Below are 23,309 nucleotides of genomic sequence, written 5' to 3'. Positions count from 1 at the left end.
GATAACTGTCAAGTAGCGATTGCTAGTATCTAATTTTGTTGTTTATATCTTAGAAAGAAAAAAGTAAGGGTAGAAGTGTTCGTTGGTTTTGTGTGTTTCAGTTTTGGATGCCCATTTCAGAGGTGCAGGGCATCTAAAACTCTAGCTGAAGATAAAGATGGCGGCATGCTTTCAATACCTCTAAAAATCAGGCATGAGGGAACTCAAGTTGAGCACAGAAAAACAGAGGCGGCAAAATTAAACTGCAAATTTTATTATTCACATTGTGGTAGCACCGACACATATGGCATGAGCCACTGTCCTCACCAGTATCCTCAAAAAGTTTAATTTAGCTTAACAAAGAGAAGGTTAAGAGGTGACTAGATTACAGTCTGTAAAAGTCCCTACATAGGGAAGAAATATTTGATAATAGGCTTTTCAGTCTACCAGACAATCCTTAACAAGTTTCAGTGGCTGGAAGTTAAAGCTAGACAAATGCAGACTGGAAGTAAAGTATACATTGTAACAGTTTTACAAAGGGTCTTGCTGGATTTTCCATCACTTGCCATTTTTAAATCGTAAGTGGACGTTTTTCTAAAAGATATACCATAGTTCAAAAGGAATTCTTTTGGAGATGTTATATGATAGCAGTGTTAGACAGGTGGTCAGAGTAGATGATCACAACTGTCCCATGTGGCCTTGCAATCTATGAACCTCAAAAGTGGCAGTGGTGACTACTAAAGCTAGAGAATAGCTCGTTGTTTTCCTGGGTTCATTTATTATTTAATTGCTCTCAGTGTTCCCACTGCTTTATGGAGTGCAGGGGCAAATTCTCTCTGAAAATGTCAGGAGTTTGTAAAAGAAATCTAGATTATGTTGCTCATGCTCAGCAGTTGAAATAAAAGTGTAGCTGTACTAGCCCAGCAGGTCACTGAATACACGTTTCTCTCATTCAGACGAAGGTGACTTCATTCATTCGCGCCTTACTCAAGCATCACGCTTTCAGCAGTGACCCCCATTCATCAGACTTACTCTATAGCAGTGCAGGAATCAGGTTTTTCCCTGCATATTTTTTTATTTAGTCCATACCTTTGGAGCTCGTGTTTACTTTCCCAGTTCTCCTCTCCTTCCATTCCACTGCTTTGGATGTCTGACATTGTACCAACTTGCCTTTTTTACCCTGATCTGCAAAGGTCACTATGGGCCAGTGACAGGAGGTCCCTGGCTATGGCTTCAGTTTGACAAAGAGTGAAAGTGCAGCAGAGATTTTATGCTGTTCTGTCACAAGCACTGTGCATCACTGAGTATTCATAGAATCATAGAAGCTCAGGGTTGGAAGGGACCTCAGGAGGTCATCTAGTCCAACCCCCTGCTCAAAGCAGGACCAATCCCCAACTAAATCATCCCAGCCAGGGCTTTGTCAAGCCTGACCTTAAAAAACTCTAAGGAAGGAGATTCCACCACCTCCCTAGGTAACGCATTCCAGTGTTTCACCACCCTCCTAGTGAAATAGTGTTTCCTAATATCCAACCTAAACCTCCCCCACTGCAACTTGAGACCATTGCTCCTTGTACTGTCATCTGCCACCACTGAGAACAGCCGAGTTCCATCCTCTTTGGAACCCCCTTTCAGGAAGTTGAAAGCAGCTATCAAATCCCCCCTCACCCTTCTCTTCGGCAGACTAAACAATCCCAGTTCGTTCAGCCTCTCCTCATAAGTCATGTGTTCCAGTCCCCTAATAATGTTTGTTGCCCTCCGCTAGACATTTTCCAATTTTTCCACATCCTTCTTATAATGTGGGGCCCAAAACTGGACACAGTACTCCAGATGAAACCTCACCAAAATCGAATAGAGGGTGATGATCATATCCCTCGATCTGCTGGCACTGCCCCTACTTATACATCCCAAAATGCCATTGGCCTTCTTGGGAACAACAGCACACTGTTGACTCATATCCAGCTTCTCGTCCACTGTCACCCATAGGTCCTTTTCTGCAGAACTGCTGCCAAGCCATTCGGTCCCTAGTCTGTAGCGGTGCATGGGATTCTTCCATCCTAAATGCAGGACTCTGCACTTGTCCTTGTTGAACCTCATCAGATTTCTTTTGGCCCAGTCCTCTAATTTGTCTAGGGCCCTCTGTATCTTATCCCTACCCTCCAGCGTATCTACCTCTCCTCCCAGTTTAGAGTCATCTGTAAACTTACTGAGGGTGCAATCCACCCCATCGTCCAGATAATTAATGAAGATATTGAACAAAACTGGCCCCAGGACCAACCCTTGGGGCATTCCACTTGATACCGGCTGCCAAATAGACATGGAGCCATTGATCACTACCCGTTGAGCCCGACAATCTAGCCAGCTTTCTATCCACCTTATAGTCCATTCATCCAGCCCATACTTCTTTAACTTGCTGGCAAGAATACTATGGGAGACCGTGTCGAAAGCTTTGCTAAAGTCAAGGAATAACACATCCACTGCTTTCCCCTCATCCACAGAGCCAGTTATCTCGTCATAGAAGGCAATTAGTTTAGTCAGGCATGACTTGCCCTGGGTGAATCCATGCTGACTCTTCCTGATCACTTTCCTCTCCTCTAAGTGCTTCAGAACTGATTCCTTGAGGACCTGTTCCATGATTTTTCCAGGGACTGATGTGAGGCTGACTGGCCTGTAGTTCCCAGGATCCTCCTTCTTCCCTTTTTTAAAGATGGGCACTACATTAGCCTTTTTCCAATCATCCGGGACCTCCCCCAATCACCATGAGGTTTTCAAAGATAATGACCAATGGCTCTGCAATCGCATCCACCAACTCCTTTACCACTCTCAGATGCAGCGCATCCAGCCCCATGGACTTGTGCTCGTCCAGCTTTTCTAAATAGTCCCGAACCACTTTTTTCTTCACAGAGGGCTGGTCACCTCCTCCCCATGCTGTGCTGCCCAGTGCAGCAGTCTGGGAACTGACCTTGTTCATGAAGACAGAGGCAAAAAAAGCATTGAGTACATTAGCTTTTTCCACGTCCTCTGTCACTAGCTTGCCTCCCTCATTCAGTAAGCGGCCCACACTTTCCTTGACTTTCTTCTTGTTGCTAACATACCTGAAGAAACCCTTCTTGTTACTCTTAACATCTCTTGCTAGCTGCAACTCCAGGTGTGATTTGGCCTTCCTGATTTCACTCCTGCGTGCCCGAGCAATATTTTTATATACTTCTCTGGTCATTTGTCCAATCTTCCACTTCTTGTAAGCTTCTTTTTTGTGTTCAAGATCAGCAAGGATTTCACTGTGAAGCCGAGCTGGTCACCTCCCGTATTTACTATTCTTTCTACACATCGGGATGGTTTGTCCTTGTAACCTCAATAAGGATTCTTTAAAATACAGCCAGCTCTCCTGGACTCCTTTCCCCCTCATGTTATTCTCCCAGGGGATCCTGCCCATCAGTTCCCTGAGGTTGTCAAAGTCTGCTTTTCTGAAGTCCAGGGTCCATATTCTGCTGCTCTCCTTTCTTCCCTGTGTCAGGATCCTGAACTCAACCATCTCATGGTCACTGCCTCCCAGGTTCCCATCCACTTTTGCTTCCCCTACTAATTCTTCCCAGTTTGTGAGCAGCAGGTCAAGAAGAGCTCTGCCCCTAGTTGGTTCCTCCAGCACTTGCACCAGGAAATTGTCCCCTACACTTTCCAAAAACTTCCTGGATTGTCTGTGTACTGCTGTATTGCTCTCCCAGCAGATATCAAGGTGATTGAAGTCTCCCATGAGAACCAGGGCCTGCGATCTAGTAACTTCCATGAGTTGCCGGAAAAAAGCCTGATCCACCTCATCCCCCTAATCCGGTGGTCTATAGCAGACTCCCACCATGACATCACCCTTGTTGCTCACGCTTCTAAACTTAATCCAGAGACACTCAGGTTTTTCTGCAGTTTCATATGGGAGCTCTAAGCAGTCATACAATGTGTATATATATATATATATATATATATACACACAATGCAACTCCCCCACCTTTTCTGCCGTGCCTGTCCTTCCTGAACAGTTTATATCTATCCATGACAGTACTCCGGTGCAAACAGTACCCTTCAAACAGTTTCATGGCTAACATTTATAGATTTAAAGAGAGATTTAGTTTAGACCTTCTTCGCTGAAAGGTTGAGGGCCTCAAGGAGTGTAGGTGTTGAAGAGAGAGAACTGATGGATCTCCTGAGTCCAAAGGAGGTGCTGAGGGCACTAAGGGTGTTTTGGGAGGGAAGGGATCACTCTGAGATCTGCTCAATGTATTCGACCACCTAACACAGGTGCACATCATAGACATAGATCTCCTTTTGAGACATGGAACAAACTGCATCTCTGCTTTCTCCCCACAGCTACTGTGTCTTTGTTTCATGTTACATCTACAGATGTTTCTACAATTTACCGTCTGCCTGTTCCTTCATTTCTTCTGTTGTATGTTTGTTTGTTTCCTTTTAACATGATGATTAATATATCTTTGTTTTTCTTTTCACCTTTTTCTGTTGCCAACATTTGTAGGAAGAAGAACAAAAGCAGGCAGTAAGTTGATTTCAGTGTGTAGTTGATCTAACTTGGGGGTGGGTTCTGCATGAAAACACATTTTTTGTCCTGATGGGATATGTGTAAATAAACCATGCATTACTTTTTCTTCGTGGCTAGTGTAAAGTTGCTGCTATGGGGTCTTTCTCATTTTTGAAATTCCAAACCAGAGCTCTTCAGTTCCCAGTGGAGCATGTTCTTAATAAAGTACTGTGAGCTTATTTTCCTCCCCTTTCAAATTAAGTTTATTGCCTTGAGTACATGACCAGTGAGAATATTTGTTTGTTTTTTAGAAAAGTGCATGATCAACCAGATTGAAAAGGCAGATTCTCAGCTTGTTTTACTCCATATTCTGAGAGTTTCTCTGAGGTATTTTGAAAGCTTTCTTGTCTCTTTGAATAACCTAGAATTTGCCTGTTTGCCATGTACAAGTCCATGCATGAAAACTAATTTTGATACTCTAGGCGTGGCTTCGTGTCGTGTAGCCTTGATATAGTCCCACTAGACTAGTCTGTTTTGCGCTTATTGCAAACAAAATGTGCAAACTAATGAGAGACAAGAATGCTTTGCTGTTACTGATTTCCATTTCCATTACCCTCCTACTAAAATTTAAATCCAGTGTTAACTTTGTGATCCACTCCAGAGGGAGCCCTTTTTCTGTTTAAGGAACAGCCTTATATTCAGTTATTTTTCTTCAGCAACACACGTTTTTAGCACACCCTGGCTGTTCTTCTTTGTGCACATAGAGTTATGAAGATTAATCCTGTGTTCACTTTGGTGGTTTATCTGCCATATATACCTTACACAGCTTGAAAATATTCATATAACTTATTTCTGGTAAGAAGATGTACCTGTGTATACAGCTTCTATCGATGAAGCCTCTGAGTCACACTACATCAGTAATGTGCTGGACCTGACCTTTGGTGGCTCCTGGGAGCCCCATATTAAAAGTCCTTCACCAAATTGAAGGGAAAATTGTGGTGATTTCCTTCCTTGTGCTGGAGTTCGCTCCTCTCTAGATGTGGCTAAATCATCCTGTTCAGAGAAGATTTATCCTGGGGTTCATAAAAATACCTCTGTGAAAAAACTTGTGACTTTTAGGAATGGACCAGATTACACCAAACAGGTAGGTACAGAATGTTTCCTGGGGGAAGAAAAACCCCAAGACACCCAGATAAGGTCTTTACTCCTCTCCCCCATCAAATTGCAAACGCTGAACATTGCCATATACTCAAGAAGAAAAGGAGGACTTGTGACACCTTAGAGACTAACAAATGTATTTGAGCATAAGCTTTCGTGAGCTACAGCTCACTTCATAGATTCATAGATACTAAGGTCAGAAGGGACCATTATGATCATCGGATGCATTCAGTGGAAAATAGAGTGGTGAGATTTATATACATAGAGAACATGAAACAATGGGTGTTACCATACACACTGTAACCAGAGTGATCAGGTAAGGTGAGCTATTACCAGCAAGAGAGCGGGGGAGGGAGGGTCTCGTTGGAGTCTGTTTTTGAAGTTTTTTGTTGAAGAATTGCCACGTTTAGGTCTGTAATCGAGTGACCAGAGAGACTGAAGTGTTCTCCAAGTGGTTTTTGAATGTTATAATTCTTGACCTCTGATTTGTGTCCATTTATTCTTTTATGTAGAGACTGTCCGGTTTGGCCAATGTACATGGCAGAGGGGCATTGCTGGTCCATGATGGCATATATCACATTGGTGGATGTGCAGGTGAACGAGCCTCTGATAGTGTGGCTGCTGTGATTAGGCCCTATGATGGTGTCCCCTGAGTAGATATGTGGACACAGTTGGCAACGGGCTTTGTTGCAAGGATAGGTTCCTGGGTTAGTGGTTCTGTTGTGTGGTGAGTGGTTGCTGGTGAGTATTTGCTTCAGGTTGGGGGGCTGTCTGTAGGCAAGGACTGGCCTGTCTTCCAAGATCTGTGAGAGTAATGGGTCGTCCTTCAGGATAGGTTGTAGATCCTTGATGATGCGCAGGAGAGGTTTCAGGATAATTTTCAGGAATAAACATTTCCATGGAAGTGTAGCATAATTAACATTTGTTTTCCCAGTGCCGCTGCCTCCTTCCTGGTTATTGTTGTTAGTTGGCTTGCCTGCATGTGGGGGGGGGGGGGGTTGGGGGGTTGTGTGGTCTCTCGGGTTGCCAACTTTCTACTCGCACAAAACTGAACACCCTTGCCCCACCCTGCCTCACCCCTTTTCCAAGGCCACGCCCCCACTCACTCCATCCCCCCTCCCTCTGTCACTCACTCTCCCCACCCTCACTCACTCTCATTTTCACCAGGCTGGCTCAGGGGGCTGGGGTGGGGGGGTAAGAGCTCTGGCTGGGGGTGCAGACTCTGGGGTGGGGCGGGGATGAGGGGTTTGGGGTGTAGGAGGGTGGTCCAGGCTGGGACCGAGGGGTTTGGAGGGCGGGATGGGGATCAGGGCTGGGGCAGGAGGTTGTGTTGCGGAGGAGGATGAAGCTCCAGTTGGGGGTGCGGGCTTTGGGGTGGGGCTGGGGATGAGGGGTTTGGGGTACAGTAGGGTGCTCTGGGCTGGGACTGAGGGGTTCAGAGGGCAGGAGGGGAATCAGGGCTGGGGCAGGGATTTGAGGCATGGGAGGGAGTCAGGGGTGCATGCTCTGGGCAGCGCTTACCTTAAGTAGCTCCCGGAAGCAGCAGCATGTCCCTTCTCTGGGTGCTACGCGGAGGTGCGGCCAGGTGGCTCTGCATGCTGCCCTGTCTGTAGGCGCCGCCCCTGCAGCTCACATTGGCTGCACTTATCAGAGCCCCCCTGGCTTCCCCCTATGCATAGGAGCCAGAGGGGGGACATGCTGGCTGCTTCCCGGTAGCTGCACGGTGTGGAGGCTAGCAGGGAGCCTGCCAGCACCACTGGGCAGAGCTGCCAATAGGACAGTCAGCAGTCCGGTCAGCAGTGCTGACCAGAGCCCCTAGGATTCCTTTTCAACCAGGTGTTCTGATCGAAAACCGGACACCTGGTCACCCTAGAGTTGTCCCCAGCTTTGTGTAGATAGCTGGTTTAGCAGACCATGATAGTACTACCTGGTGTGGTATTTGTACTAGCTGGATAAATATTTAGTGCTTATTATAGAGCAACAATTCCGGGCAGTGCAGTGGGCAGTGAACTTGTAATCGTCTGGTTTAAGACATTGCCTGACTTTGGTTTACAGCCTCTGGTTCAGGCCTCAGAGCTTGCACTAGGCCCAGTGCTCCAGGCTCTCTCTACTACAGGTATTGAAACTCATTGTAGTTTGAATATGAAAACAAATGAAGAATCATAGAATATCAGGGTTGGAAGGGACCTCAGGAGGTCATCTAGTCCAACCCCCTGCTCAAAAGCAGGACCCATCCCCAATTAAATCATCCCAGCCAGGGCTTTGTCAAGCCTGACCTTAAAAACTTCTAAGGAGGAGATTCCACCACCTCCCTAGGCAACGCATTCCAGTGTTTCACCACCCTCCTAGTGAAAAAGTTTTTCCTAATATCCAACCTAAACCTCCCCCACTGCAACTTGAGACCATTACTCCTTGTTCTGTCCTCTTCCACCACTGAGAATAGTCTAGAACCATCCTCTCTGGAACTACCTCTCAGGTAGTTGAAAGCAGCTATCAAATCCCCCCTCATTCTTCTCTTCTGCAGACTAAACAATCCCAGTTCCCTCAGCCTCTCCTCATAAGTCATGTGTTCTAGACCCCTAATCATTTTTGTTGCCCTTCGCTGGACTCTCTCCAATTTATCCACATCCTTCTTGTAGTGTGGGGCCCAAAACTGGACACAGTACTCCAGATGAGGCCTCACCAATGTCGAATAGAGGGGGACGATCACGTCCCTCGATCTGCTCGCTATGCCCCTACTTAAACATCCCAAAATGCCATTGGCCACCTTGGCAACAAGGGCACACTGCTGACTCATATCCAGCTTCTCGTCCACTGTTACCCCTAAGTCCTTTTCCGCAGAACTGCTGCCTAGCCATTCGGTCCCTAGTTTGTAGCTGTGCATTGGGTTCTTCCGTCCTAAGTGCAGGACCCTGCACTTATCCTTATTGAACCTCATCAGATTTTTTTTGGCCCAATCCTCCAATTTGTCTAGGTCCCTCTGTATCCTATCCCTGTCCTCCAGCGTATCTACCACTCTTCCCAGTTTAGTATCATCCGCAAATTTGCTGAGAGTGCAATCCACACCATCCTCCAGATCATTTATGAAGATATTGAACAAAACCAGCCCCAGGACCGACCCCTGGGGCACTCCACTTGATACCGGCTGCCAACTAGACATGGAGCCATTGATCACTACCCGTTGAGCCCGACAATCTAGCCAACTTTCTACCCACCTTATAGTGCATTCATCCAGCCCATACTTCTTTAACTTGCTGACAAGAATACTGTGGGAGACCGTGTCAAAAGCTTTGCTAAAGTCAAGAAACAATACATCCACTGCTTTCCCTTCATCCACAGAACCAGTAATCTCATCATAGAAGGCGATTAGATTAGTCAGGCATGACCTTCCCTTGGTGAATCCATGCTGACTGTTCGTGATCACCTTCCTCTCATGCAAGTGCTTCAGGATTGATTCTTTGAGGACCTGCTCCATGATTTTTCTGGGGACTGAAGTGAAGCTGACTGGCCTGTAGTTCCCAGGATCCTCCTTCTTCCCTTTTTTAAAGATTGGCACTACATTAGCCTTTTTCCAGATTCCCAAATTCTTCCTCCCTCCTGTCTGCAGTCCACATACCATGGGATATCGTGTTTATCAGCAACTGAGAGAAAACTTGGGGTGGAGGGGGCCTCTTACTAAAATGTTAACAGCACATTACTTCACTATATAGTCCTGCTGCTTTGGAATTTGTTGCCTCAGAAACCATAGGGATTTGAAATAACAGTAACCAAACGTAGACCAACCAAAGGTCACGTTAGTAATTTGTATTAAATAAATCTGAGTGTGGTGCCTAGTTTGCAGGAACTGGAGCAGGTTGCAGCTGCCCTCATCTGTAATACAAAGGTGCAGCCTGAAAAAAACTACAAGTTCCAGCATGCATTGCTCTGCTTCAATCAAAGCCACTTAAATGAGAACCCCACATCATATTGTCTACTGAGACCATTAGTTTTCAGGAAGAGGGTGGTGGTCTTGGTACTTCTTCACACTGAAGAGGAGAGGCGAAAGGCAGCTCTGGTTCTTCTTGTAGAATTTAACGGGCCAAAATTGGCTTCTCTGCTACTTCAGTAAATTTACTGTCAACCATTTATTCCAAGTATTCAAATAAACACAATACTGGAGAACAGAAGGGCTGGTGGGCTGGGAGAACCCAGCTTAAAGGGACATAGTCAGCTTGAAATCTAGTCAGTTTCAGCAAATAAGTTTAAATTAGTTTCAGGCACTTCATTGGTTTTACAATCACAATGTCTTTGTTGCCCCTCTTGGAGCATGTGTAAGACCCTTATACACAGAAAGAGTGATTGTCTATATCAGCAGTTCTCAAACTTTAGCAACCCAAGGACCCCCATTTTGAGTTAAAAATTTTGTGGACCCCCAAGACCCCTGTTTAGCCGCAGGCCCTGGCCCCTCTCCACCCCTTCCCCCAAGTCCCCACTCCACCTCTTCCCGTCCCCACTCCCCCCTGCCCCTCCTCTTCACCACCTCTTTCCGCTCCCGAGCGCCCCATCCCCGCTCCTCCCCCTCCCTCACAGCACCTCCTGCACGCTGCTGAACAGCTGTTCCCCGGCATGCAGGAGGCACTGGGAGGGAGAGGGAGAAGTTGATTAGCTGGGCTAGCGGCCCGGGACATGATTCCGCCCCCTCCCACAAGCACACCCTGCCCCGCTCCTCCCCCTCCCTCCCTCTCTCCTAGTGCCTCCTGCCCGCCGCCCACTGAAGAGCTATTCACCGGCATGCAGGAGGTGCTGGGGTAGAGGAGGGGTGAGAGGGAGGGGGTGGAGTTGATCAGTGGGGCCCACAGACCCCTGAAGTACCCTTGCGGACGCCCGTTTGAGAAGTGCTGTCAAATGCACAAAATAAACTGAAAAGGGAGAGAGAGGGATTTTTCCCTATAGCTTTGAGTTGTAGTAATCTTAGGTGGTGGTTGTCATAAAACGAGGTAAAAAACTGTCAGGTAGAAATGTGATTTTAAATTGGCTGTGACCCTTTAAGGGGTATCAGTCACAGCTCAGAACCTTATGCAAAGTGGCCATTCTACATGTCTTTCCGGAATCAAGTGCCTCTGTACCTAACAACATTTTGTCCTGCATATACTCCAAATGCAGTTTGAAATAGGCATGACTTTGTTCAAATTTGTGTTTTTCAAACCTTGCCCTCACTGAGAACTATGTCCAATACCAAGTTTCAACTTTCAAGCTGCTGTCATTTATAACACAGCTCTGTACAAAAGAAGTGTGGCTAGAATTGTTTTAATCTTTAGAACTCAAAAACAGCGGGAGGGATTGCTCAAATTTTCAAAACAGATTCACCTTCAGAAAGAGACCAATGAATTTTTTAAAAACGTACATATTGTATGTGAAAACAGGGCTAGAATTGAAACTGATTAAGAACCTCCACTCTAGAATTCACTTCTGTGCAAAGTTATGGTGGTATTATAATTTTATTGTGGACAGTTTAGGGAGAATCCTGAGCTGGTCATGCTAAAAGGGTCACATATAATCAGAGAAGTGATGAGTTATGAGACTTGTTTTACCCTAAAAATATTATTTTTTTTCCAATTTGATGCTAATAATTTCAAAACATATAACAGCAGCAGCAGGAGCCTTTGGAAAAGGGCTTTATATGTTTCTATATCAGGGGTTGGCAACCTTCGGCACGCGGACCATCAGGGTAATCCACTGGTGGGCCGCGAGACATTTTGTTTATGTTGACCGTCCACAGACATGGCTGCCCACAGCTCCCAGTGACTGCGGTTCACCGTCCCCAGCCCATGGGAGCTGCAGGAAGCGGCAGTGAGCATGTCCCTGGCCACTGGGAGCTGTGGGGGGCTGTGCCTGCGGACGGTCAACGTAAACAAACTGTCTCGTGACCCGCCACCAGATTAGCCTGATGGGCTGTGCGCCGAAGGTTGCCGACTCCTTTTCTATATGTTATGGTGCTATTGCTCTCTTGTTCATCTAACAAAGTGTCTGTATACAGTGAAAAGGATCACAAAGAATTGCTGTAATCCTTTGGCAGGTAGACTTACAAATTTCCCCTTTTCACTTCCAAAACAAAATGGTCATTAACAACATGATCATTTTAAAAAAAAAACCAAGTTATAAAAATAAAAACCAGTCTCCTGTCCCCACCCTTCTACTAAAAGTATCAGAGTTTCAGTTCTTACAGGATGTGTAGTAAGTTGAAACTTCCACAGTAAATACCTATGATAGTATGGCCGTGTCGGGGGTGGGAGTGGGGGTGGGACTGCTGGTTTGAAAAGGTTCTGTATAAACTGCATAAATCCTCTGGATGACAGAAATAGCAGCCCTGAAGCAGTACAATACATGCTATTGTACTCTAAGAACTGTTCCTGCAGTCTGTGTGTTGGTACGGTAGAAGAGGACTTTTTAAAAAGTTTATACTGTTTCCATCTCTCACCCCGGCAACGTGCTTCATAGTCATAGGCACATGCATAAAACAAGACTTGCTCCATGGTGAGGTAATGGATATTCGTCAGTGGAACCCTCTGTAGGAGTGGATGTCACGTGAAGGAGATTGATACTACACAATCTAAACAGTTATTTAACCAATGGCTTTTTGCAACAATTACATCATAAAATGTGACTTTTATAAGAGACAATTCAGCTGTGCACCCACCTGTTACCATGGTTGGATTTTGTTCTGTACACGTCCTTCCACTAGCCTGGCTCTAAATTAAATCTGCTACTGCCATTCTGGGTCAGATGACACCTCTGTGCCATTGAAAGCAGTTTTCGTTACCTTTATACATCTGAATGTGTAACACCATTATTTAAGGATTCAGATTCATTGTATTTCCTGCGATATGCATTGCCTGGCTGTGGGGAATAGGATATGGAGCTTTCTAGGTCACCAATTCAACACCAGTCCAGGTCGATTGTAACAAGAAGACATTTGCTATAAGCCTGGTTCCTAGTGGTTCCATCTAATGGAAATATGCCTATCACAGCCCCCTTTGTTGCCTGTCTCAGCAGAGGCCACAAATTGAATTAGGTATAAAGGCAGAACTTGCACCCCATAGGGACTGTCTCTTCAACAATAGAATTGCTCATTATAACTGTCAAGTTGCAGGTCTGACCTAGCAGCCAGGAGTGATGTAGGCAAAGCATGCTTATCCCCTGGGAGCATGAGTCATTGCATACTCATCCCCTGAGAGCGTGAGCTCCTTTAACTGGTCCCTAGCTGGGGTGGTGACTAAACACTGATGCATTATATATGTCATGGACAGATAATGGTAAGACTTAATGCTTTTATAGCATTTAAAATCGTTAAAACGCTTTATAAAATTAATCCTCACATCTCTGAGTTAAGTAAATAAATATTGTTGTGTCCATTTCAGAGATTGGGAAGACTGAGAGTGAGAGATTGTTACATGTTCACGACCAAACAGCAAGTTAATGACAAAACTGGAATTAGAAATCCAAAGTCCCTGGCTTTTGATCCAGAGCTTATTCTAGTGAACAGTGTTGCTTCTCACTGCAAGTAGACACACATTAGTGTGGAAGAAACTTACATTGCAGCTGTTCCTATTCTGTGATTAATCAGATTACTTCTTTCTTCAGTTCTAACAATTATGCACCTTACACCAGTGTCATAGTCACATAGCACATTTTTAAACATCCAATAAAATAGAGCTGTGAGATACTGCTAACAGGATGATCCAGTGGTTTAGGCACCAGCCTAGGACGTGGGAGATTCATATTCAATTCCTTGTTCCACCGCAGACTTCCTGTGTGACTTAGGTGGTATTATTATTACTGTAATTGCAGAGAAATCAGTACTAAGTGCATTTGTATATGTATCTGTAACACTTTTCTTCCAGTCATTATGCAAGCATGGGGGACTAATTAAAGCCACATGAATGATATCTGGATCTAGCATTGGTTTATATGGCACATGGCCCTTATTAATAGTGATAAGGAAATGTCAGCATGGGATTACTTGACGTCTCGTGAAATCCATTTCACTGGGAAAAGGGTTGGTAGCACATGGCAGCCATTTGGGCCTAGTTTTGTCATCTGCTACGCAGAGTGTATTGCTCTCTTTTGGCTCGTTCCCTTGCAGGATGCTCTCCCTCTTTCCACCTCATTTCCTCATATGTGCTCTCCTTTTCTAGTGGGTCCTGGCACATCTTGCTAAAGCACATTATATGTAGCAGAATTACCTAGATTTGGTCTAAAATAGCACAATAATGCATTTGAGCATAAACTGCTCTGCTGCTAACTGTATTGTAAATTTCTATCTCTTTGAGGTGGATGGTGTCATCCAGGATTACCTCCATCACCCCAGTTTGTTCTCTGTTTCCCCACACCCATGCACACACTCTCTCCAGACCCATAGTGTAGACATGATGCACCATCTCAAAGCAGGGTTTATGCAAGTGCAGTTTAGTCTGATAATATACAAAAGTGAGCTTCATCTCTAAGACTGTCTAACAGGGGAATAATATTTTTGCATTCTGCATCAATGCCCAGTCCGAAGATCCGGTCCAGAGCATAACTAGCTGTGTGTGTAGGTCCACAGTTTATCTGAGAGAAACCTAAGGTGTAAAGGTTCTTGGAAGTTTGGCCTTTAGTGACAGAGAGACTGTCAGCATGAATGTTGAAGTCGCCCAAGACTGAGTCTTGGGAACTTTCACAATATGGATAACCATAGCTCTATCAGCTTTTCTAGGAAAACGTCAGGGTGTTCTTAATCTGTTGACAAATAGTTTTGTTTCAAGGGAATTTCTCCTGCATTTGAGGCTGAATAGAAACAATATGACTGTTTCATCAGTGGTTTTGATTTTGCTGATCTGGATTGGTGAGGTACCAAGTATTCTGTTCCCTATACTAGTTTTTCCCTTGCTTTGGTGACCCAAGGTTTTATTTAGAGCCAGAAAAGATAGGGTTAAAAGACTGATTTTAGATTTGCATTAGGTTGTCTAGTTAAAGAAGGATTCCCATTTCCTGACTATTTCCTTCTTTAACTTCTTGGACTAGGCAGCCAGACCTTCCTTTTTGGCTCTTACCAAATGAGAAAGAGCGTCACAGTACCCTCCCTAATGCAACTTCTGAAAGGCCTTCTATAATTTGTCAGCAGTATCCGTTTTAGAGGCAGCAGAGAGCTCTTCTTTGAATAATACATTTTTTCTTCAAGCCCCAGGCAGATTTTGGCTCCTGCGCCACCAAAGGAGCATTTGGCAACTGGCTTTTACACGTGCTGTGCTACTGCTGGCCCCCAAAGTTAAGTTGAGGGCCAAGACTGTGACACACGTGTGTGGCTGCAGGACGTATTTCTGACTTCATCATGCCAACTTCAGCCATTCACATGGTACCAGCACTGAACTTTATTATTCTGGCACCAACCTAGACTACAGCTACACCTGCTTTGGCACGGTCACTGCACCAGCACAGAGCTTCCCAAGTGCAGGCCAAAGTATCCCCTAGGACTGCATAAAAACATGGAAATAAATGGTCCAGGACATGACGGATGCCATGAAGAATTTAAATATTTTCCTGAGTTTTTGACCCTCACTCACGTTCTCTGTTCATTGGCTTCCTCTCCCTTTTCCCAACAAATTCAAGCTCCTTAGTCAAATGTTTAGGGATCAGCAAAGCTCCACTGTGCCCAAATCTTGAATCCTCTTTTGACTTACCCCCCTCCCCACTTGGACACTACATTCATGGATTTATACCGAGGATGAGCTTGTCCCTAAAGGTAGTGTATCCTTTTATTTAGATAATGCATACATTTAGGATATTATTTAACCACTCCTGTGAATCTAATTCACTATTTTCTCTTGTCATGGATTTTGAAGCAGCATCTTTAGCTTCCTTAGTGAACATTCTAGTAAACTAAATGGCCTGACCTAATCGATAGTCATTTTCAAAGCCATCCCATGTAAGAGTCCTGGAGGAATAGTCCACATACTTTCCCTTCATGTGCTTCTGTAAATACTCAAGGGCTCAACTTGAAATTAGAACTGTGAACAAATTCTCCTTCATCAGAGGAGCCTCACTCTAGGGGCTACATTTCATGGCTTGCTAGATGGAGGATGCTCATGAGGATCAGAAGAGGTGCTATATTCAGAAAATTCCTGTTACAGATAATTAACCTTCCTTTCTCCTGCGTGAAATTGCCTCTGCAGATCCCTATTGAGAGTCATAGAATCACAGAAGATAAAGGTTGGAAGAGCCCTCAGGAGGTCATCTAGTCCAACCCCCTGCTCAAAGCAGGACCAGCCCCAACTAAATCATCCCAGCAGGACTTTGTCAAGCCGGGCCTTAAAAACCTTTAAGGATGGAGATTCCACCACCTCCCTAGGTAACCCATTCCAGTGCTTCACCACCCTCCTAGTGAAATAGTTTTTCCTAATATCCAAGCTAGACCTCTCCCACTGCAACTTGAGACCATTGCTCCTTCTTCTGTCATCTGCCACAACTGAGAACAGCCGAGCTCCATCCTCTTTGGAACCCCCTTTCAGGTAGTCGAAGGCTGCTATCAAATCCCCTCTCACTCTTCTCTTCTACAGACTAAATAAGCCCAGTTCCCTCAGCCTCTCCTCGTAAGTCATGTGCCCCAGCCCCCTAATCATTTTCATTGCCCTCCGCTGGACTCTCTCCAATTTGTCCATATCCTTTCTGTAGTGGGGGGTGGAGGGAGGCAAAACTGGACACAGTACTCCAGGTGTGGCCTCACCAGTGCTGAATAGAGGGGAATAATCACTTCCCTCGATCTGCTGGCAATGGTCCTACTAATGCAGCCCAATATGTCGTTAGTCTTCTTGGCAACAAGGGCACACTGTTGACTCATATCCAGCTTCTGGCCCACTGTAATCCCCAGGTCCTTTTCCGCTGAACTGCCGCTTAGCCAGTCGGTCCCCAGCCTGTAGCGGTGCATCGGATTCTTCCGTCCAAAGTGCAGGACGCTGCACTTGTCCTTGTTGAACCTTATCAGATTTCTTTTGGCCCAGTCCTCCAATTTGTCTAGGTCACTCTGGACCCTATCCCTACCCTCCAGAGTATCTAACTCTCCCCCCCCCAGTCTGGTGTCATTCATGAACTTGCTGAGGGTGCAATTCATCCCATCATCCAGATCAGTAATGAAGATGTTGAACAAAACCAGCCCCAGGACCGACCCTTGGGGCACTCCGCTTGATACCAGATGACAACTAGACATTGAGCTGTTGATCACTACCCATTGAGCCCGACGATCTAGCCAGCTTTCTATCCACCTTATAGTCCATTTATCCAATCCATACTTTTTTAACTTCCTGGCAAGAATACTGTGGGAGACCGTATCAAAAGCTTTGCTAAAGTCAAGATAGATCATGTCCACTGCTTTCGCCATATCCACAGAGCCAGATATCTCATCATAGGAGGCAATCAGGTTGATCAGACATGACTTGCCCTTGGTAAATCCATGTTGACTGTTTCTGATCACCTTCCTCTCCTCCAAGTGCTTCAAAATGGATTTCTTGAGGACCTGCTCCATGATTTTTCCAGAGACAGAAGTGAGGCTGACCAGTCTGTAGTTCCCCAGATTCTACTTCCCTTTTTTAAAGTTGGGCACTATATTTGCCTTTTCCAATTGTCCAGGACCTCCCCCGATCGCCACAAGTTTTCAAAGATAGTGGCCAATGGCTCTGCAATCACATCAGCCAACTCCCTCAGTACTGTCGGATGCATTGTATCTGGCCCCATGGACTTGTGCATGTCCAGCTTTTCTAAATAGTCCTTAACCTGTTCTTTCACCACTGAGGGATGCTAACCTCCTCCCCACACTGTGCTGCCCAATGCAGCAGTCTGGGAGCTGACCTTGTTTGTGAAGACTGAGGCAAAAAAAGCATTGAGTACTTCAGCTTTTTCCACACTAGGTTGCCTCCCCCTTTCAGTAAGGGCCATACACTTTCCCTGACCTTTTTCTTCTTGCTAACATACTAGCAGAAATGCTTCTTGTTACCCTTCACATCCCTTACTAACTGCAACTCCAGTTGCACTTTGGCCTTCCTGATTACACCCCTGCATGCTCAAGCAGTATTTTTATACTCCTCCCTAGTCATCTGTCCAAGTTTCCACTTCTTGTAAGCTTCCTTTTTGTGTTTAAACTCACTGAAGATTTTTCTGTGAAGCCATGCTGGTTGCCTGCCATATTTGCTATTCTTTCTGCACATCGGGATGTTTTGTTCCTGCGCCCTCAATAAGGCATCTTTAAGATACAGCCAGCTCTCCTGGACTCCTTTCCCCCTCATGTTATTCTCCCAGGGGATCCTGCCCATCAGTTCCCTGAGGGAGTCAAAATCTGCTTTTCTGAAGTCCAGGGTCTGTATTCTGCTGCACTCCTTTCTTCCTTGTGTCAGGATCCTGAACTCAACCATCTCATGGTCACTTCTGCCCAGGTTGCCACCCATTTCCACTTATCATAGAATCATAGAATATCAGGGTTGGAAGGGACCTCAGGAGGTCATCTAGTCCAACCCCCTGCTCAAAACAGGACCAATCCCCAACTAAATCATCCCAGCCAGGGTTTTGTCAAGCCTGATCTTAAAAACCTCTAAGGAAAGAGATTCCACCACCTCCCTAGGTAACCCATTCCAGTGCTTCACCACCCTCCTAGTGAAAAAGTTTTTCCTAATATCCAACCTAGACCGCCCCCACTGCAACTTGAGACCATTACTCCTTTTTCTACCATCTGGTACCACTGAGAACAGTCTAGATCCATCCTCTTTGGAACCCCCTTTCAGGTAGTTGAAAGCAGCTTTCAAATCCCCCCTCATTCTTCTCTTCTGCAGACTAAATAAGCCCAGTTCCCTAAGCCTCTCCTCATAAGTCATGTGCCCCAGCCCCCTAATCATTTTTGTTGCCCTCCGCTGGACTCTCTCCAATTTGTCCATATCCTTTCTGTAGTTGCAGGGTGGGAACTGGACACAATACTCCAGATGTGGCCTCACCAGTGCCAAATAGAGGGGAATGATCACGTCCCTCGATCTGCTGGCAATGCTCCTACTAATACAGACCAAAATGCCATTGGCCTTCTTGGTAACAAGGGCACACTGTTGATTCATATCCAGCTTCTCGTCCACCATAACCTCTAGGTCCTTTTCTGCTGAACTGCTGCCTAGCCACTCGGTCTCTAGTCTATAGTGGTGCATGGGATTCTTCCGTCCTAAGTGCAGGACTCTGCACTTGTCCTTGTTGAACTTCATCAGATTTCTTTTGGCCCAATCCTCCAATTTGTCTAGGTCCTTCTGTATCCTATCCCTAACCCTCCAGCGTATCTACCTCTCCTCCCAGTTTAGTGTCATCTGCAAACTTGCTGAGGATGCAGTTCATCCAATCCTCCAGATCAGTAATGAAGATATTGAACAAAACCGGCCCCAGGACCGACCCTTGGGACACTCCGCTTGATACCGGCTGCCAACTAGACATGGAGCCATTGATCACTATCCATTGAGCCTGACGATCTAGTGAGCTTTCTATCCACCTTATAGTCCCCTTCCAATTCCCCTACCAATTCTTCCCTGTTTGTGATCAGCATGTATTCATGTATTCTGACTTGCTTCTGGACTTGTGAGGTTGGGCAAATAACTTCTATATTGAGGATATGCAGAGGCAATATATTGGGAAGGTAAGTAGCCTGCCTTTCTCATGTAAAAACTTAGTCAGCTATTCAAACAAGAAATATTTGTTAATTGAATCTCTGTTATCCCGTTGTAAGTGCTTTGGAGTCGATTTCCTTTTCATCGCAGAGGGAGCTCCATAAGAGATTAGAATCCTTCTGCATGCCCAGATTTGCTTGTGGACAAAGCTGGGGGCGGGAGGGGAGCAGAAAGGGGTTGCAAACACTTTGAAGGGTTGCAAATACTTTGAAGGATAGAACTAAAAATTCAAAGGGATCTTGATAAATTGGAAAACTGGGCTATAGACAACAAAACGAAATTCAATGAAGACAAATGTAAGGTGGTACATTTAGGGTAGAAAAAACAAATGCACAAATTACAGAATGGGGAATAACTTGCTTGGCAGCAGCATTGCTGAGAAGGATTTGGGAGTTGTGTTGGATCACAACCTCAACATCAGTCAACAATGCAATGCTGTTGCAAAAAAAGCAAATGCAGTTTTGGGTTGAAGGCATAGCATGTAAGTCATGGGAGGTGATAGTACTGCTCTGCTCAATGCTGGTTAGACCTCAGCTCTAGTACTGTGTCATTTTGGTCACCAATGTATAGAAAGGATGTAGAGAAACTGGAAGGGGTTCAGAGGCAAGTGACAAAGATGATCAAAGGGATGGAATGCAAGCCGTATGAGCAAAGGCTGAAGGAACTGGGTATGTTTAGTTTGGAAAAGAGGAGGTTAAGGGGGGAGATGATAGCACTCTTCAAATATTTGAAAGATGGAGAAAAATTGTTCTCTCGTCACATAGGGCAGGACAAGAGGCCATGGGTTCAAACTAGAGCATAGCAGATTTAGATTAAATCTTAGGAAAAAATCATAGCTGTAAGAACAGTAGGACAATGGAACAAACTGCCTAGAGAAGTTGTGGAATCCCCTTCATTGGAAGTTTTCAAAAAGAGGCTGGTTAGCCATCTGTCTTGGATGGTTGAGACACAACAAATCCCGCATTTTGGAAGAGGGTTAGACTAGATGACCCTTGTGATCCCTTCTAACCCTATGGTTCTGTGGTTCATCTCTAAGCTGTAGAACATTCTACAGAACCTTCCCAGCATCTATCACTAGAAAATTTCTCAGGCCCAGATTTTTCCTAATCCTGGCATGAAAGCTTTCTCCAACTGGACCTTCCACACAGGATGGCTATAGGGATGGCTTCCTGCTAGTGGCTGCTAGCTACCCCTAAACCTCAAAGAAAAACCTAGGGGAGGAGACAGTGGCAAGGTATACAGATATTCTAGAGATGAGTACAGTATATTGATCTAGATAGACAGGCATTCCCACCCCTGGTACCAACCAGCAGAGCTGGACTGCAACACAGAGATGTATATCCTGCAGACATGATCCCTTGCAAATTGAGGAGCTCCACATAGGCATTATGCCTCCCTGAGGCACAGTTCCTCCCAGTGCTCGTTGGGGCAGATCAGCACCACACTGACCCCGTCCTGGGCCTAGGCATTAATGATACAGTCTGGCCTTAATTACTTTAGTCACTTAGGTTGATAAAACTCTGATCATAACCTCATGGTTGACTCAGGAGTTCCATTCAGGGGATCTGAAAGAAACTTTTGCCTTATGAAGGGTATTGCTTTCAGCCCAGCTTCCCTCTAATATGTAATAACATAGACTATCAAGCTAAGAAGCTTCATATTGCGTCTCAGTTCTTACCAAGAGAAATCACAAAGCCAGTATTGTAGGAAACCATCTTGTTTGAGAATAACAAACAGATATTATGGTTTCAATGTTAATGCTTTTCTGACATGTGTCCTTCCTGTGAAATAGGAGCTTTCCCTCAAAGTATCCTCTTTTAATACATTCAGATGTTCTGATTCTGTTGGTAGATTCCATGCCTCCACTGTTACTCAAGCAAATGGCCTACTTACTTGTAAACTCTTCCACGTTTTGATTTTCTGTCTGTAGAAAGCTTTTATTACTTAAAAAATACAAACAAACCTAGGAAATTCAATTTTTCAAATCACCCATGTTAAGAAAACATTGTTTATAGCTGAGTTGCTCGTAAATTAGGAAATGACCGCATTAAATTGCATGCATAACCTTAACTCTGCACCCTTGTGCTAATGCATTGTGACCGTCTTTAATTACAAGAGCACAATCTAGTTATTTAATGACAAAATATAACATGCAATTATTCATAGGTCAATGTCTGTCACATGATTAGGTCCTCCCATTTCCAAGTATGCTCTAGGAAGATGAGTAACCTCCTGTATTAGGGCTTGATCTAGCTATCTGTTTACATGCATCCAGTATTCAGGCTTTACAACATGACCCTTCTCAGACCCCCACCTAGGACAGATGCTATAACACAAAGGCTGAAAGGGCTTCTTTGCGTCTGCTCCATAATAAAATGGTTAACAGAAAGGCATTGCTAACTTTGGGAAACAGGGTGGAAAACTTTTCAACATTAGATAGGTAACAAGTTAAAGGGTGATCTCAACTGAGAAGCCTGACAACAAAACTAAGATGATTTTGAAAGATAACAATGGCTTTCAATCTTGTGTAATTGGAGTCACCTGGGGAACCTTATGGGAATTTAAATTGCAAGAGTCCTGGGAACCTCTGCAAATAAGAGAGCAAACCCAGCGGGAATTTATGAGGAAATCCTAGATGTTGGTGGAGAGAGCAATGTTCTATATTGGATGCTGTTCCTGCACCCCCACGAGAGGCCCTGCTGAAGGGGGACAGCACACACCTTATAACTGTGGAAAGGATAGATGAAAGCAAAAATGTTAGACTTCGAAAGAAGCTAGAGAAAAAGGCATTCTATGTGCTAACCAAGATCTGATTGTTTCCTGATCCCAGTGCTATCTCCTACAGCCAGGGGGAAAGAAAGGAATGAAAACAAACAACACTTTATGGATGAAAGGGTTGACATAGCTGTCTTATATCCAGCAACACTGTGGGTGGGTACAAACCCATTTCTTTGGGGATCTCAAATCTGCAGCTGAGCTACTGAACAAAATCAGAGCAGAAGGTGTCTAGAGAAAGTCCAATGTGGACAACAAGGAAGGAGGACTTACGCTCTATGATGGTTGCCATTAAAAAGTAAGAATTTCCCAACAGCTCACTCAGCTGTTTCCTATTGTAAGGATAAAGAAAAGCTGTGATGACTCTCAGATGCCACTATGTGGTAACTGCTGACAAATGCTGATTTTCTAAAAGCGATCATTGTGAGTGACTAGCAGAAGACTCACTATGGTATGGCCATGCTGAGCTTTGTTCTCTTTTGCCTTTTCTATTCTATAGTTCACTGAAAATTGTTTTCCAGTTACTCTTCTCCCTTCAGAAGACATGGTGTTTAATTCTGCAAAGAGTGTGCATGATCCCAAGAAAATGTGCAGGTCATTTTTTGTCTGTTGCAAACTATTAAAAGTGTTCCATAGTTGCTGTCCTCTTCCACCCAAGAACGGAGGTCAGTTACCCTTTATCAGCTTGCCAGGTTTGGCGTGTGTACTGTACTTAAATGTTCATTTTCTGTCTGAAAATTGCCTTGGATTATCCCTGGTTTGAATAAGTGATATTAATGTTTCAGAGTAGTAAACCGAGAAGTGAATTGTAACAGCAGCTGGGCAATATAATAAGGTGCTCAGGAAAGGAGTGGAGATACTCAAGGCTTAGGCTAGATGCCCATCTGTCAGTGGTTTGGGAAGAGTGAAATCAGCCTAACCCAGTGCTGAGGAATTAACTGCACATTCCACTGAGGGTCCCTTCCAATCCTCATGGGTCTGTGTGTCATAGAAACTAGCTGTTTGCACTGGTAGACCTGCCCTGGGGAAGTCAGACTGGGACTCTGTCAAAGTGATGGCTCAACTTTGAAGATCACAGAACACACTCCTTTATTTATGGCAAGTCAGCAGTTTTTGTTACACAGAAGTTAATCATTATGGTGAAGTTTGTGTGAGCATTACCACGAAACCTCACCCGCCTT

The 23,309-nt window shown here is 44.9% G+C and overlaps 1 protein-coding gene across 16 annotated transcripts in view; it reads left to right on the top strand.

Annotated features, from left to right (window-relative positions):
• DTNB (dystrobrevin beta) overlaps positions 1–23,309 on the top strand; it is a 380,746-nt gene that overhangs the window by 303,540 nt on the left and 53,897 nt on the right. For 13 of the 16 annotated variants that reach the window (XR_007356069.2, XR_007356070.2, XR_007356076.2 and 10 more), the window contains one exon: positions 4,496–4,516. The exons of the other annotated variants lie outside the window; for them this stretch is intronic. Coding sequence is in view for 3 of the 13 variants with exons in the window: in XM_048846097.2 (XP_048702054.2) it covers positions 4,496–4,516 (21 nt within the window). In the remaining 10 variants the exon portion in view is untranslated. The remainder of the gene's footprint in view (positions 1–4,495; positions 4,517–23,309) is intronic. 16 annotated transcript variants of the gene reach the window in all.

The sequence above is a fragment of the Caretta caretta genome, chromosome 3 (genome assembly GCF_965140235.1).
Source record: "Caretta caretta isolate rCarCar2 chromosome 3, rCarCar1.hap1, whole genome shotgun sequence".
Classification (NCBI taxonomy): Eukaryota; Metazoa; Chordata; order Testudines; family Cheloniidae; genus Caretta; species Caretta caretta.
This window is presented reverse-complemented; position numbering and strand designations above follow the sequence as displayed.